The sequence below is a fragment of the Spermophilus citellus genome (genome assembly GCF_964194105.1).
Source record: "Spermophilus citellus genome assembly, chromosome: 2".
NCBI classification, from domain to species: domain Eukaryota; kingdom Metazoa; phylum Chordata; class Mammalia; order Rodentia; family Sciuridae; genus Spermophilus; species Spermophilus citellus.
Genome location: NC_138183.1, coordinates 67064729 through 67082220, shown reverse-complemented (window position 1 = coordinate 67082220; position 17492 = coordinate 67064729). Strand labels below are relative to the sequence as shown.

At 40.5% G+C, this 17492-nt stretch overlaps 1 protein-coding gene across 13 annotated transcripts in view; it reads right to left on the bottom strand.

Moving 5' to 3' along the window:
- Positions 1 to 4356: 4356 nt before the first annotated feature.
- GLIS3 (GLIS family zinc finger 3) overlaps positions 4357 to 17492 on the bottom strand; it is a 441268-nt gene continuing 428132 nt past the window's right edge. For 8 of the 13 annotated variants that reach the window (XM_081281076.1, XM_081281077.1, XM_081281068.1 and 5 more), the window contains 2 exons: positions 9569 to 9751; positions 4358 to 8704 (listed from right to left, as the gene is read on the bottom strand). In XM_081281076.1, the coding sequence (XP_081137202.1) occupies positions 8568 to 8704; positions 9569 to 9751 (320 nt within the window). In that variant the 3' untranslated portion in view covers positions 4358 to 8567. Of the gene's footprint in view, positions 8705 to 9568; positions 9752 to 17492 lie in introns of all 13 variants that reach the window. The other 5 variants (XM_081281071.1, XM_081281074.1, XM_081281072.1 and 2 more) reach the window with 1 other exon arrangement.

The window sequence follows — 17492 nt, the reverse complement described above, 5'->3', positions numbered from 1 at the left end:
AACTGGCAATAGACTAGGTTTGTTTATGTATTGGCATCACCACAAGTGTGAGTAACATGTTGTGCTGTGACATTATAATGGCTGTGACATCACGAGGTGATAGGAGTCTATCAGTTTCATTGAAATATTACAGGATCATCCTTGGACATGTGCCTCATTGTTGATCAAACCATCGTTATGTGGTGCCTAACCGTGCCTGAATTTTGCTTCTAATTCTTTTGAATTAAGAGTGGAACTGCTGAGTCATAAAGGTAATGATATGTCTAACTTTTTGAGGAACCACGGAACCATAGTACTAAAAAGGTGATTTTGGGAAAAAGGGCCCCGACTCCCTCTTGGAGAGTCACGAAGCACATTAGCATAGGGAAGTCTCTGGGAAGTCCTAAAGCAAAGACATCTATGCAACATTGACCCATCATTCCTCAAACTAATTTGATGGTGGAACCCTTTTGGCAGAATAACTAGGAACATACCATCTCCTGCTGGTTTGGGAAACAGTGTTCTGGGCTTGGCAAGCCTGCATGGAAAGGGTCATCGTGGTGCATGTCATTGTGTATATTCATAGTGTATGCTCACACAAACCCTATTGCAATTGCATTGGTCGTTCACTCCTTGTGGCCTCTGGATGCAATAACAGACATGGAAATCAAAATGCATGAAGCTGCTGACCATATGGTACAGCATAGAGTTTTATACTCAGAGCAGAGATGGGACCACCTGCGTCCTCTAATTAACCTATTGGGTGACTTTCTTCTCTTGATGGTTCTGCACATGCTTTGTTCTCTCTGGTGTGCCCTTCCTCTGCTTCTTTGATTCTTGAAGTTCTACTTTCTCTTCAGGGTTATTTCAGACACCCTCTCTCCCCTTCTGTAAAGCAAGGTGCTTTTTGACCCTGTCCTTCTCTCTCTCCAAGAAGGAATTGGGAACCTCTCTTCTGCAGAGCTGTTCTTATACACAGTTGTCCTGTTGAATAGCCTGTCTCCACTATATCAAAGGAGTTTAACTTCAGTTTGTCCAAACAAAGACCTAAAGAACCTATTAAGATACAGATGCCTCCATCTCACTAAAAATTCCAATTCAGTAACTCTTGATGTACATTTAGTAGCTCTAGAATGTGCATTTTTAACAAGCCCAAGGCAAAATTCTCAGGCACATGATTCTCAGAATCCCCTTTAGCTATGTGAAGATGAGCCACCTCTGCTTTTGTTTATTTTTCATATAGTAGGCATAAAATAAATGTTGAATGAGTAAATGAATGAAAAAAATGAATGGAAAAAACCCCCAATTTCCTCCTCTGTAAAATGACGGACTCACTCAGTTTTCTCCTAATTCAACTTCTCTTTAAAAATTTTTTTGAGTTATTTTACTCCAAATACCTGTACCCTCTGTAGTCTAAGTAGCATACATACAAAATACAAAGCATGTGAAGCCATCAGGGAAACCTGCTGAAGAGGATTTAGTCCCAGCTAATATTTAGCAAATGACTTAGAACTCACAAAGAACCATATTTTGGGAACAACCAATTTTATCACAGGCTAGAGACACAAAGAGAGGCATACACTTGCACCCATGTGAATTCAGCCTCATTCTCTCCTGTAAGTATGAGAACCCAGCAGGCAGCACTGTCAGGCTTGACAAGCTCCCAAGTTAGGCAGTTAGGGAGCTGGGTATTATGGGAAATCAGGGTCAAGGAGGAGGACTTGGGATGGTCAGCTGCCATCTTGCCAGGGCACAGACCGTCAGAACTGTCAGAGACCCTGACTCTGCTACAACCACTTCTCAATGGATAGAACCCAGGGCCTTGCTCACGCTGAGCATGGGCTCTACCACTGATACCCCCCAAGCCCTCTGTGGCGTCTTTGACTTTCCTTTCCCTGTAGGTTTCAAGAGGCAATTCCAGCTTCTTATAAGAGTTGTGGCCTGAGAAAAATGAAGTCTCCCATTACTTATAACCTCTCAGCATTTCAGAGGAAAAAGGTTAGCTATGGCTGCCAAGATCCAGCAAATATTTGGTTAGCTTGGAAAGAATGGGTGCTCATTTTCCAATTCTCACAGATTTCTCGATGCCCAGTTCCTTTTATTAAAAACGTTAAATCCAGAGATAAAGTCGAATGGCACTCCAGGCTCTAAGCATTCATCTGTATCCCGGGGAGCAGAACCCAGGATCTAAACAAAGAAAAGCTAAATCAATAGAACTCATGAATTTCCTCTAGGAACAGGACCCAATGTAGCAGAAGAATAAGCAGAGAGGCTCCTCTCTGCCATTTTCTTTGAGTGGGTATTTATGGGAAAGGCTAGGGAATGTTCTTTCAATTGATGAGGGACAGCAACCATGCCTACTGCCTACTGCCTTTTTATTTTGTACAACCTGTGAATTAAGAATCTTTTTTTACCTTTTTAAATAGTTGGTAAAAAAAATTAGAAAGAGAATATTTTATGACATCTGAAGATGAGATGAAATTCAGATTTGCATTCCATAAATAAAGTTTTATTGGAACCCAGCCACACCCGTTTGTTTGCATATTGTCTATGACTGCTTTTGAGCTACACTGGCAGAGTAGTTCAGACAGAGACCAGATAGCCCTCAAAGCCTAAAATATGTACCATCTGCCTCTTCACAGAAGTTTGCATACCTCAGGAGAAGGGGATGAAAGACTTGGTGCTCACTGTTATTTGAATGGAATACTACAAAACATATATGTACAGTTAAATAATTGTAAAGCAAACATCTAAATAAGCTAACATGTGGGTCATGAAATAAAACCTTGTTGGTCAGCATCCCAGGAGTCCCCTATGTGCCCTTTCTCCCCAACTGGAGTTGATAAGTATCTGGGTAATATTTTCCCTGCTGTTCTGTATACCACCAAAACTCTGTAATTGAATTTTGCTTGTTTTGAAGTATGTGATAATAGAATAATATTGTGTATTTGCCTCTGTCTGCCTCTCTCTGTTTTAGTCAGCTTTTTTGCTTCTGTGACTAAAAGACCCGACCAGCACAATTGTAGAGGAAGAAATGTTTATTAAAGGGATCATGGTTTCAGAGGTCTCCATCCATAGATAGTGGACTCCATCCCTCAGGGCTCAAGATGAGGCTGAACATCATGGAGCAAGAGTGTGGCAAAGGGAAGCAGCTCACATGTCGATCATGCAGACAGCAGAGAGCAACTCCACTCACCAGATAAAAATATATACCCCATAGCCACGACCCCAATGAACCACTTTATCCAGCCACACCCCACTTGCCTCCAGTTACCACTCAGTTAACCCCATCAGGGATTAATTCACTGATTAGGTTAAGGCTATAACCAAAACATTTCTCCTCCTCCTCTCTCACATTGTCTCACACATGAGCTTTTGGGAGACACCACATCTAAACCGTAACACTCTAGTTTGTGAGGCTAAGCTTTTGAGTTATTTTGTGTGGCTATAATTCTGTCATTTCTTTTGCCACACAGCTTTCACCATGTCACTCAGGCAGGGTTCACTGATTCATTTTATTCTTGGTGGACAGATGGGTCATTTCCAGTTTAGGGGTGCTATGAGGCTATCACTATGAACACCTTGTATCTGAGCCATTTTGACTTTGCAGTTTCTCAAGAAGAGTGGAATTGTTGGGTCATTAGATAGACATTTCTTCAACTCTCCTACTTAATGCTGAACTGTTCTCCAACAGGTTGGACCAAATCATTCCCACCAGCCAATGTAATTTTAAGAAGTATAGGAGCTCTTTGCATCATCTCAGTCAGAGCCTTTTCCACCTGCAAATCCTGAACCACAAGGTGACTGTTCACTCATCCCGAGGAGCCTGACAGGGTGGGTATATGAGACCCTTGTCTCTTTTTTCCTTTTCTTTTTTCCTTTTCCTTAAAATCATTCTCAAGTCTTAAAAATGTATTGAGACATTCAGCTAAGAATACTCCAGATGGGCTTTGAGATTCCTGTGCTTGGCTAACAGGCCATCCAGGTGGGAGACTATCTTGAACCCTCCCATCCACTAAATGGATGGACTCAGAGGAAGGACAGGATGGGGATACCAGGAAAGGGGTCACTGTCCCTTTCTGATCTCCTGGGGAATCAGAGGGTTGAAAAGTCAGGGAATCATCTCCTGAGAAGCCCATGTTTGTGTCTTGCTGTGTAGGGTTTTAGGAAAATGGGGCTACAATTCCCCTCCTCCCACCTCCAGCATGCTGAAACCCGCACCCCGAGTACCAAGCACTAGAGGCATTTCTGAAGCATGATGTAGCGCTACATTGAAAAGGCACAAATAAACCCCAAACCCTAGCACACATTTATCCAGTTTGTGAAGCGGATTAATAGAATAACCAATAAAACATGTATAAAAGCTTTAATTAAATCTGATGAAATAAAACTTCATGTTTTATTTATGGACACTCCCAACATGTAAAGGATTCGGGGAGACATTCATTTTTACTGCCATTTCGTCCTCATATCTATAATTAAATCCAGGCTGCAGCTCTGGCCCAAAGCAATGCGGCATTTTAAAGCTGGCCTTGGACCCTTCCCCCTCCCATCTGCTTTTAATTATAATTACCATCCCAATACATAGGAGGCTGATGGCAAAACAAAACAAAATAATAAAATAAACAAACAAACAACAGTCTCACTGCCATTGTGTTTCAAAGCAACATGCCAAAGGAGATCTCAGGCAGGAGGGCGTATTCTCTATTTCCAGTTTTATTCTGTACCAAGTGCACAATCCCTTCATTTCACTTTTGACATATAAAAAGGACTTCATGAAACAAGACAAAATAACTTATGATTATATGAAACATAACTGTGACAAATCACAAAACTATACATATTAATAGAAAAAAAGTGTACCTAATTCTTTAAAAGATTTATGACAATAAGCACCAGATGTGCCTCTAGAGTAAAATCGGCCCCATATCCAGTATGATATACGCAGTTCACTTCTCTACGTGAGTGTATGTAACTATGTACAAGAGCTGTGTGATTTATGGAAAACAGATTTCCACTTTTTCCCCCCAAAGTGCTTTATGTCAGCAACATTACACAGGATGCTTTGCTGTCTATACAAAATAAATCTCTTCTTTTTTACACTCACCATTTCTCCAATGAGTTTGGTTTTTCTTTTTTGCTTTATCCATAGCAAAAAAAAAAAAAAAAAAGAAGGAGGAGGAGGAGGAGGAGGAGGAGGAGGAGGAGGAGGAGGAAAAAGTAACTGCAGAAATTCCACACCACCAACAAAAAGTGCCATTAAGAAATGCTGCTATAAAATGATGTGGTCAATACAGTCAAATAAAATACCAAATAATTACACTGAACATTTATAGTCACTATTCCCAATACTTTGTGGCAAATGGAAAAGTCCAGGTTCTCTGAGGGGAGAGTTGAACAGTTATCCTTGTTCAGAACTGGTATCAGTGTACTCGTGTACTTGACAGCTGCTAATTCAAAAACAATGGAACAAAACCAACACTTCACTATCAGTGGAACCTATGCTGTGACCTACTGAAGACTTCTCTTCCATGTTAAAATCACCTATGTAATTTGGGGAAGACATGGGCAAAGGGAGAGACCTGACAAGCCCATTAAATATTTAAATAATCTTTAAATGCTGATCAGAGGCTAAATTACAAGCTACATTTTGATGCAGTCCCTTTAGGAAATCAAGATAATGCAGCAAATGAAATAGAGGTCTCTAAGTGTACTGATTTTTTATTTTTTATTTTTCAGTGTAATAGGATAATTGGCCAAAGGGGCTGTGTGTTTTCACAAGCACCACTTTTGTTGTTGTTTGTTTGTTAGTTTGTTCTTAAAGGGGAATGACAATCTCTGGATGCTTATGAAAATGGCTACATATGGAGACTTAAAAGGCCAGGAAATGGAAGGAAATGATTTTCTGAAGTTCCACTTTCACTGATACAAAATACTGGTGAAAGTACATAAAAATCTTCTTCAGTGTGAAAGGAAGCAAGGGACACATTTTAAGTCAGAGAAATTCTGGAGTCTAAGGACAGCTTGTGTAGTCTGAAGGAACCCGAATGTGTCATGTCCTAGGCCCTAATTGCCAACCTGCAGTCATCAAGAAACTCTGAGGAGCCATACTGGGCCCTGCTTCTTGCATGTTCTCTCTGACAGCACCTCTCTCTCCTAGGGGCCAGGTCTTGAAATCCTTCTGAGAAAGGAGGAGCTACAGGTGCTGCTGCCACCTGGCCATTCTTTGGATCCCGCCAAGCCCAGCTTAGACAAGGAAGAATCAGGGTCACTGTGATAGACCACCATGAGACCAGAGCCTGGTTCACAGCATCTCCTCTCAACCAAAGAGGTATATGACATCCCTGATCTCTGAGGTTTAGCATCATGCTTTGTCCTTTCCCCTTTCTACTTAAAATTAATTAAACCACAAGGCAGGGCTGACAGCATCAATTGCAATAACAACCATCCATGCCTTAACATCATTTTTCTCCTCATCACACAAATAAAATACATTTTGAGTTACTTGTAAAAGCTTCAGTATTTAAGAACAAATAGATGGTCTCTCTAAAGATAGCAGAGTCTTCCCTTCTTTCCAGAGTGTGACAGAGGACAAATGAGGGACACTACTGACTGAGCCAATGTTAGCATGCATGTTTCCTTGCTTAGGCCAAGAAACACAACCCACCAAGTTGGCAGCAGGGTGGGATTTTACATGCAGCCTGAGAACTCGCTTATCAAGGAGGCTTGATGTGCATCCTTTTGGAAAGCACAGCAGATATTTTTATAAAGTGGATAATTTACATCTTTTGCAGACTTGGATACCTGCATGATAGCCCTCCTTAGAACACAGCTCACTAGCTGGAGAAACTAGATCAACCAACTGTGTTGAAAAATGTAATCCACACTTGGTTCTTTATTCCACCATGAATTGAAATGAATACTGGGATCAGGTAGAACATTTCTGATTTTGGAACCAGAATGGAGGGACATGTCTATCAGGATACAAACTGTCATAGGATCCCAAGTCTGACACTGAGCTATTTAATTGTCTTATTGAAGCCTGCAATTATCTCAGTTGGATAAATAGCATTATTTCACTTTTGTTCAGAAAAAAAAATTTTTTAAAGAGAGAAAAAGAAACTTGAAATGTGAATGTACCATAATGTTGTAATGGACTGAATCTTTGGGGTATGGCCAAGTTTTACAGCCTATGCCCTAGGACACAGTATCTTTTAAATACCTTTGTAAAGGTGTCACTGAAAATTACTTCCTATTTAGGCTTGATATAAAACTGTCAATTGCACTGTGAAAAATTCCAAGCCTTTAAACTAGAGTTCCAAAAAAGGGTTCCCTTCTCAGCCCACCTTTTGTAAACCATTTCCTCTACTTCTCTAAGAGTTGATAGGACAAGGCAGGTGGTGGGCATGTCTTCAAAAAGAGAGAGGGAACAAGTACAGAGGAGACAGAAGTGGACTCCCTGAAGGAGCTGAGCAGAGACTATGCAAATAAAATGGATATCAGGCCTCCCTGGTTTGGTTTTCCAAGAGGACCCTGGCCGTGATGCAATGCATCCTGTTCTCCTGTTTTCTGGCACATCTCAGGCAGAACACCAGAGTGCAGGCAATGGGGGACCAATCAAATGACCTTTTCCATTGAATGTTTTCAAGTCAATGAGCAGTCAACCCAGAAGGGTTCCTGCTACAGCACTGGGAGCAAGTAGGTGTATATGTGTGTGTGTATGTGTGTGTGTGTGTGTGTGTGTGTGTGAGAGAGAGAGAGAGAGAGAGAGAGAGAGAGAGAGAGAGAGAGAGAGAGAGAGAGCCTACCCTGTTTCCCTCAGGTAGCCTTGTGCTAACTGTAAAACTAATATTCCAGGGGTGGGGCCAGGCAGAGCCACATTGTGGCAAAATAAGTGTAACTGGGTAATTGAATTAATAATGATTTCTATCCAAAGAACAAACCTTTAAATTTTTTCTTTTTAAAGAAGATGTAAGTAACAAGTCTTTAAAATCCAAGAACAAAGTAGAAAGCTGACATATAAAAACTTATTTTTTCATTGGAGAAATACTGAGAAGCAACTGGTTAGCATGAGGATATCTAAGAGGGAAACCCAGGGAGTTGCCATGTGTTAAGACCACACTGTGCTTTGGAAATGGATTTCCCTCCTTGTGCCCCAGCAGCCATGAGGGAGAACACTGGGTGAGACAGCTCGATATGCCCCTGCTAATGGGCTGTCCTTCCCTCTTTGGAGTTTTCAGCAAGGGTCATCCCCAAACTACTTTTTCATATGCACATCATTTCATTGGTGTCCTTTGAGGGCTGACATCCAGGAAGTAACAGGTATCCAGTAGAGTGAGACTCAAAATTCCCTTTGAGAAGACAGTCCTGCTGGCCACCTGGTCCAGCAAACCCAGAGAGAAAAAGGAACAACTGCAAATATTCCTGTAAAGCCAGCTCTGAACCATCCAGTCCTTCCAAAGACAGTGACCCTACAGGTCCCACTGACTTGGTTGACATCCTTCTTCATGCACTCTGTAAGAGTATGAGAACAAAAGGTGGCAAGCAACCAAAAGGTTCTGGATGTGCAGCAGAGACCAGGGATGCTTCTAGCCTTCAGTATAGACAGAGGAGAGCTGGCTAGGACAACGGTCCACAGCACTGATCTGCAAGAACGTGTTGTCTTCAGGCCCATTGCGAAGAGACTCCCCAAAAAGGCTTGAGGAAGCTGAAGGCAAATCATACACTGGAAGAGAAAGAAGGCAAGAGGTCAGTAAGGCCAGCCATGCTACACAGGCCAGTTGTGCAGTACAATCGTATAGTTCCCTACACGCTGGCTGGAGGCTGATGAGGCCACAATGCTAGCCTGGTATAAGCCCTTCAGCAGGTCCCTGTCCTTAGGAACTTAGTAGGGGAAGAAGGACTTGAAGGCTGCTGGCTAAAACATGACTCAGCACAAAATATAATACAGGTTAAGTAGAAGAAAAATGTTCCAGGGAAGGATGAGGGTGGCCTCAAAAAAGAGGCAACAATAAAGTTCAGACATCAAATAGAATGGGGTTCTCACAGATGGAGACATAGGGAAGAATATTCCAGAATGAAGAAATGGAACAAAGATGAAGGGAGGTGTATGAGGGATCCAGGGTGCAAGCAAATATCAGGAGAAGAGTGTGTACGAAAGATATGTGTGGGGAGGTCTGGAGAATGGATGGGCCTAAGCCACTGGGGCTCAAATGTCATACTTGAAAGAAGAGTTCGTTCTCTATGCAAGTGCAAACTATTTAAGGTACTTGAGCCAGAGGGGGTTGTACTTTGTCCCTAATTTTTGGAACACAGTGCTCAAGGTAGTTTGGAAAGCAGAACTATAGAGATGGAGAAGTGACTGGGAATTGTATGGCCATTGCCACAGTCTGGGAGAGATGTTGGCAACTGAAACGGAGCGTGGGTGAGGCTGAGATGGGATGGAGATGGGAGCCCTTTCAGGGGTACCCCAGTGAGGATATGAGGTTCTCAGGTGCTGGTCAAGGCTGGTCCAGTCCAGTCACAGGAAACCCACCTGGTCTTTTCCACCTGTTGGCCCGAGTTTCTAAGTCAGAGATACCCAACACACCTGCAATGCCTGAGTGAGTCGAGAAGGCTCTGTGGAAAACGTCAAAGCCAGCCTGGCCCATGGACGTGGGGACCAGGCAGTCCTCAAAGGAAGGCACCACACTGCAGGAGCTGCCAGGCGGCACAGTTCTCTGGGAGTCAGGGTAATGCGGGGGGCAGAAGGTCTGCAGCTGTCCATAAAATCCTGAAATGCAAGCAAGGCACTGAGTTACTCCAGGGCACAAGATCATTCCATCCCAGCCAGAACCTCACTCAGCCTGGGTTCATATAAAGAAATGCCTTTACCTCTTGGGGCCATTTGTAAAATCTTCCACACAAGCATCTGGAACATAATTTGGGCTGAAGCTCTTTGACTGCAGAGGGATTTCAAGATGTGTTGGCTTACACCATTTTAGTTTGTACTCTAGTATCCAAAGAAGAAGGGCTTCTTACCTACCATCAACTCTCCAAGAGTCCTGGATACCTAAAGCCTTACCTCCAGGGAACATTCCCACCCCAGGTCTTCCCATCTGGTTTTGAATGCATCTTTGTTAATGTCCTTTATCCTATGTTTTATTCTGTTTTCACATTTGGCAAAATCCTACAGAAAGCTCTTAAGAAGGCTCCCCTAACACACAAACAACAACAACAACAACGACAACAAAATAGATCTATTTATCCATCTACCTGTCTTTCCAATGGATAAAATTCATATTTATATCTTCCTAGTTATTTTAAATAGGTACATAGGACTCCTTGGTTGGATATACTATACTTCACAATTATTATTGTTGATCTTTGTAGTAAGCTGGAAAACTGAAAGTGATTACATAATAAAAAATATGAGGAAAGACTTCTTAATACTTGAGAATTACCATCAATCTCTTGATGATCCTACTGCATCTATCCTCTTCAATTTTTTCTTCCTCCCTCAATAAAATTTTCCTTGGTTCCCTATGTGGTCCTAGTCTGTGGCTCTCCAAAATATTCCATAATTCCTTACCTTTTTCTTCTTTCTCTTTTGCTTCATAATACATTTGAATCAAGAGATTATTTTCTTGTAGTGTAATGTGCTTTTAAAAATATAATAATGCAATTTTAATTCTACACTTTATTGGAGGGAGAGCCGCAGCTCTGCTGCTTTCTAATGCTACATTTCATTGTGCCTGTTTCCTCAACTGTAAAATGTGAATGTCATAGTCTACTTCACAGGGCTATTGTGAAGATTAAGTGAGTCACTGGATAAGGAAGTCTACCCAGAAGTTTTAAAGTGCTTTAGAAATGTCAGTTTATTATTGATATTCTCATTCTGTCTTTGATAGAAAAAGTGAAGGCATTAATAGAGGAAGTGCCCCAGGATCCCGTCCACAAACACTACATCATGGACATCACAGAACCAACTCATGGACTTTGGAGCCCTGGTCCTGTCTGTCTTTTTCCACTAGATTTGCCTCTTCTTAGGGCTAGAAGGCTTTATGCCTGTAAAAGAAATCCGAGCCACTCCTACCGTGCACAGGTAGGAGTGGTGCTATTTGGGTTGTTCTTAACTGTCTTTAAGTAAAACCTGGATGCACTGATGCATCTGGCCTACTGCACTCACCAATCTTCTCACTGCTCTTTAGGACCCTCAAGCAGCCTGAGTACGTGCTCAGATCACACTGGTCTGGGAGGTGTATTCTCTGGTTCCTATGAACACTAACAAAGAATGTGTGTTTAACTGTTCCAGAGACACAGACAGGACCCCTGGGAGTTTATGATCCAAAAGAGATCAAATGCAGATTTATGCTCAGGGTACACTCAGAAGCTAAAATAATAATATTTTTTATAAGCAGAAAATAGCCCACCTTATATAGAATTGACAGAAAAAAAATCCACATAAGTTTTGGGGGATGATTTAATACTTGCTAGCAATATAGACTACGAAAATACCTAAGGAAATTCCATGTCCAGGAAGGAGAAGAAGGGGAAACTGTTCTCTTTATGATTCCCAAAGGACTTTGTATGATCTCAATAGACAAGACAGGCAAAGGACCCAAATAGAACACTCATAAATATTCATATAATTGATCAACCAACATGAACAAACTGCCAACCCTCAAGCTATCAAAGAAATAAAAATCAAAACATCAATAAAATGCCACGTTCTACCTATCACATTAGCAAAGAGCTCTAGAAACTGTTGTTAGTGCTGATATATGAGTGCTGAAGAAGGTACAATGCCACAGACATTGCAAAAAGTGTATTTTCCCCAATTCTTTTGGAAAACAATTTTAAAACCTGTATGTAGAAATATCCCAAGAGTATAGATTCTCTTGGATTTGGAATTTTACTTCTGAGAAAGTATCCTAAAAGTATAACTATGAAAAAATTCTTCATAGAGATAGACATCACATAGCTGGGCGCGGTGGCACACTTCTACACTCCCAGCAGCTTGGGAGGCTGAGGTAAGAGAATCACAAATTCAAAGCCAGTCTTGGCAATTTTGTGAGGCCATAAGCAACTTAGCAAGACCCTGTCTCTACATAAAATACAAACAAGGGGCTGGAGATGTGGCTCAGTGGATAAGTGCCCCTGGCTTCAATCCCTGGTATGAGAGAGAGAGAGAGAGAGAGAGAGAGAGAGAGAGAGAGAATGAATCATACTGCTAATGAGCATAACAGCGTAACAGAAATTACAGGGGCCAAAATGACCACAAGAGAATGGTTAAGCAAAGAGTGGCATGCTTGCGTGATAGGAACATTAAATGGCCATTAAAACAAATTTTATAGGGAGTATTTAACAACGTGGAAAAATCATTATAAGATTCAGATTTTTTTTTAAAAGCAAGATACAAAATTTAACATAAAGATTAGGCTCAGTCATGTAGAAGTGTCCACAGGATAAAAATTACAAAATGTCACGTCTCTAGATATTTTTTTGCCTTTATATTTTTCTGAATTTTAATAATGGTGAAGAGCAAGTACTGGAGCCAGACTTCCTGGGTTCATATCCAAGCTCAACTATGTAACTGTGATCTTGGTAAACTATTTAGCCTCTTGAAGAGTCTCTGTTTCCTAATTGGTAAAATGGGATTAACAGCAGTAAGTACAGCTCAGTGGGTTATTATGAAGAAATAATACAATTCACATAATGTATATATTTGCTGAACAAGTAAAATAAAATGCAAAATTGTTTTTCAATGATAAAGTTCTTGAAAATAAGGTAAATTTTATTAAGGAAAATGAAATTTCCAAAAAAGCAATTGAGTCCTTCAACAATAACCAAATATAAGAATAGACACAACAGAAGGCATGTGGCACAACCCCAATATGGGATTAAGATTTCAACATTATATTTTTAAAAGGAGACTGTACTCCAAGAAAATGGAATATTCTTGGTCCTTCAGAGACCTGAAGCTATATTCTTCTTGCCTATGGTTCCTAGATCCTGCACTAATTGACCCACATCCACTATTTGACACATGCACTAGTGAGAGTCCAAAACAGTAAGAAGTCTGAGTGGTTTGAAGGAACCAGAAATTGAAGCTGTGTGGTTTGGGGAGTTCCTTGAACTGATCTTGACTTTGGATACCTGTTTGTTAGACACATGTAAACACAGCATACTCATTAGGAGAAAGGCACTTCCATGAACCATTTGCAGTTGACCTATTACAATGTAATCTCTCCTCAATGAGCAAAATACATGATATTTGCTATCTACACGCCTATGTGGCTCTCAAAATCATCACCCAGAAATTCCCTGACAGCAGTCCTCAGTGTGATATTCTCCAAGAAGAGAAGACATTTTCCATTAAATTCCCCCAACTCCCCAAAAAGGGACATTAATCATTCAGAGACAGTGATAGAGACATTCACTAGCCTTTTGTGAAAACCAATCCATTCTCCCCTTCTTATCTTCTTTCCTATTTCTGAGAGTGATCAGAGATGTCATATGGCTCCAATCTATATTTGGGTGTTACAGTGTGTGTAAGTTTAAAAGATCTGTGACATGGTAAAATATATGTGAGGATGTTCAATATTAAACCCAACTTTCTGGACTCCATCTCCCGGTCTGCATTTGAGTGAGGAGGGCAAAGTAGACTGTAATTCCTGTCTCTGGGTATCTTGGCCGATGTGAGAAACTGTTAAAACCAGAATGGCCTCACAGTATGTTTTATCACTCTAACAGCCAACCCAAGAAAAGAAAATCTTCCTTGTTAAATCCTTCCAAGTAACCAGTTACTAGAGATGCCAAATACACTGGTGTGGATGGCTGTGGTCACTCAAAATCAAAGAGTTTTAACACATTCTCTTCCAGCATATTTCCATAAAACTAATGGAATTTTTGAAAAATTCCATTAGGATCTTGCCACTCACACAAACCTAGAGAAGGAAGGTCTAACACATTTTCTGATGAATGGTTCCTATATTTCAGTGGTTGGATTTCATGTGGCAAATTTGGAAGGAACATGACTTCTCGGACCCAAAGCAAAATGAGGCAAGATGTTAACACATTTCGTGAGCCTGAAACCTAAGAGTGATGGCAGGGTCAGCCAATCTGTCAGGCAGTCAGTCGACAGTGGCTGTTAAGTGCCAGTAAGGGCACTGTTGGAGAGACCAAAGAAACCAAAGATGATACCTTGTCCTGGAGGACTGATGATATAGTTGGAGTGAGAACACACACATTTATTAATAGCAAATGATCGCACACGTAAACATAAGTTGGCAATAAATGTTAGTTGTCACATTTAGTTCCAAAATCATCCTCCTCCTTCACTTCAGAAGTTATTTTACCCTCAAGATTGGAAGAGGGGAGGAATTTGCAAATAAACTCATCCTACCTAAATTGTGGTTCTTGAAGATCACGGAGAATCAGTCCAGTCCCCTCCTGTTCTCAATTTTGAAGAGTTATTTTTCCCCTTCTAAAAATGAACTTGCTTTTCTAATTATAAAAATACTTAGTGCTAATTATAACAACTAGAAAATGTCAACTAGTATAAATAAAAAGAGGAAAAAAATCATCTTTATTTCCATGATCCAGAAATGGCCAGATACAGATACATATATGCAAGACTGAAAATTATATATTCAATCATATGGTAATATATAGTCAATTATATGGTTATATAATTGTATCATGGTTTCTCCTCTAATACCATCTTAGAGTTTCCTCACATATCACTAAAATTCATTTTTAAAAGGTTTTTCTCCTTACCTTGTCATATAGGCTCAATGATGTCTGTGATAATAGGTGAGACAGAGAGTTCACATTCACTCTTGCTGCTAATGATGACAAAACAGCCCATGAAGCTAGGTGTGGATTTCCTTCCCAAGAGGAAGGAGAAGTTATAGAACTCTTGTTGCATGACTAAATATGACAACAGAAAAGTCATATCTAGGACAGCACTGCCCAACGGAACTTTCTGGAAGGTAGAAATCACCTTTACCTTCGAAGTCCAACAAGTAGCTACATGTGGTTACCAAGCACTTTAACTATGGCTAGTGTGACTGAGAAACTGACTTTTACATTTTACTCACATTTAATTATTTCAAATTTAAATAGCTACATGTGGCTTGTGGCTCCTGTATGAGACACATAACTCTAGGGCAATCTGGCTTCCCAGGTTAAGCAGACCTTGTTTCAGGAATGTTTCTGATTAAATTCCTGAAAGAAAAACACATGATCCCATAAGGGTTTAAGGGTTTAAATAAAGGCCAAATCTCAGGTCTCAGGGGTCAACTGTTCCTTTGATTTTTCAGAAGAAACATTATCTGATGAATGTGCTTGATGCTCCTGTTGTGTTTGTATAAAATGGGTGTGTTAACAATACCTATTTGTAATCACTGATAAAGAGGATTAAAAGAGACCATCCCATGTAAAGGGATGAGGATGTGCCTGACACACAGTTCACACTCTAGAAATATTCCTTTTCATTTTCCTTTTTCCTATTCTTTTAATGACACATTCATTTCAATTTCTATGCTTTTACTCACCTGACAACTATTTACTAAATATTGGTTTGAGCGCTCCCCAACACAGTGGTGAATAAAATACAATCCATGCCTTCTTGGAGCTTACATTCCAGTAGGAGAAAAAAATAATAAACATATAAATAAGAAATCAAAATAATGTAATTTCAGATTACATGTGACAATACACAGGAATTTTTCTTTAAGGGATTTACGGAGATGCAATTTTCTCCTCCATAATGCATTCAAGATATGAAGAATGAAAGGCAACAAATGAAGAAGTTTAGACTATGGTTCCTTTGTTTGACCCTCCCCTGCGATGGCAGGTATAATCAGGAGGCCACCAAATAGCTTGCTAAGGATCATCCCTGGTAGAGAGGTCTTCCTGTCTGTGGTACTAAGAAGTTCACGCCTCGGTAGGGAATCAGATATTGGTGGCAGCAGCAGCTTTGGCAGCCCCTTGGTTTCTTGATGGTATGATTGTTTTCTAGCCAAGTGGAAGGAAGGATGTATATTTATGAGCTTTACAACTCTAATTATTTTTCTGCAGAGACTATAATTTTGTGGGTTACTTTAGGAAGTGTGGAGTTTTGGGCCTTAGTCATCTGATTGCTGCATATGCAGGGATATGGATCAGCCCAAGTGGTGAGGAGGTGGGGAAAACTCTAGATACAGGAACATATAAAGGAGGTACATAACCCCACTAATTGACTCCTTGAATCCCTTCTTCAACACACCCCGGGTCTTTGGAGATTCCCCTACTCTCTGGAGATCTGTGATCTGTTCTTCCCTCTTTGTGTGGTATTAAAGTACCTCCTATAAGCCAAGGCCAGGGAAAGGAAAGAGATGTTAGATGGGAACCCCTTGTACTTTCCATGAAATTTGTTGTGACCCTAAAAATGCTCTAAAATATAAAGTCTGGATTTTCTGAAGATGGCCTGTATGCCATGTTTCTCTGTATTACATGTTCTCCCCACTAAAATATATGTTCCATGAAGCAGGGACCTTGCCTAGTCTGCTTACTGTCATGTCCACAGCACTCAAAATCATACCTGGATTGTCCCAGGTGTTACTCAATAAACACTTACTGAAATCCACTCACACTTTGTTCTTGCTCTGCAGATTCCTTGGTTTCATTCACCTTTGGGATGCACGGTCAGTGGGTAGGTATGAGGAGGGTTTACTGAATCCAGGGATTCTGCTTCCCAGTGCATTAAATGGGAATGGGAAGGCAGAGGACAAAGGCAACAGCAAGTGTAAGAAAGATTCCCATGAAAAATGTCCCCTCTGCTCACTGGAGATAGGAGATTTGCCTGGATTAAATAACTCCTTCTCAGAGATTCAAACACTCCCTCCCTAGGTTAAAGCTTGCAATCACTAATAACAGATTAGGAGTTACCCCACTCAACTCCACTAAAACAGTCTCTAAAAATATAAAGTTTTGATGTGAAAGAAAAGGGACAGAAAAGGAACAAGAAGATAAATGTTTTCACAATCCCTGGCTCTCCTCATTTCTTCTCTAACACTCCAGCCATTTGTGAATTCCCTTACTCTCTGGGAGTACTTTGTCTGCCCCCTTTGATACTTGGGCAATCCATGTCAGAAACGCATGAGAAACAAGAAGAAAAACCTAAGTCAGTCTCTGGTAAAGATCCTAAACATGCTCAGACTGTAGTCTCTGGAGTCAAAACCTCTCAGCCAGAATCTGTACATTCAAACCTTACTTCAAGAAGACTCAGGGAATCAGACACGGAACACTCACATGATATCTTAGTAGCAAGACATCTTAAAGATTCCTTTTTAGGTATCTGACATTTCTTTCTTGGAAGCAGTCAATTCAAACAAATGTTCCCATTTTATAGACAAAGAAACGGAAGCAGAAGAAATGTTGAATACCTTTTATAACGAATATTTTATTTACATGATACTATGAAAGAAACAGAGGCAAACTCACCTAACCACTTTAATATCTTTAAATACCCAGATATTTGGAATTAT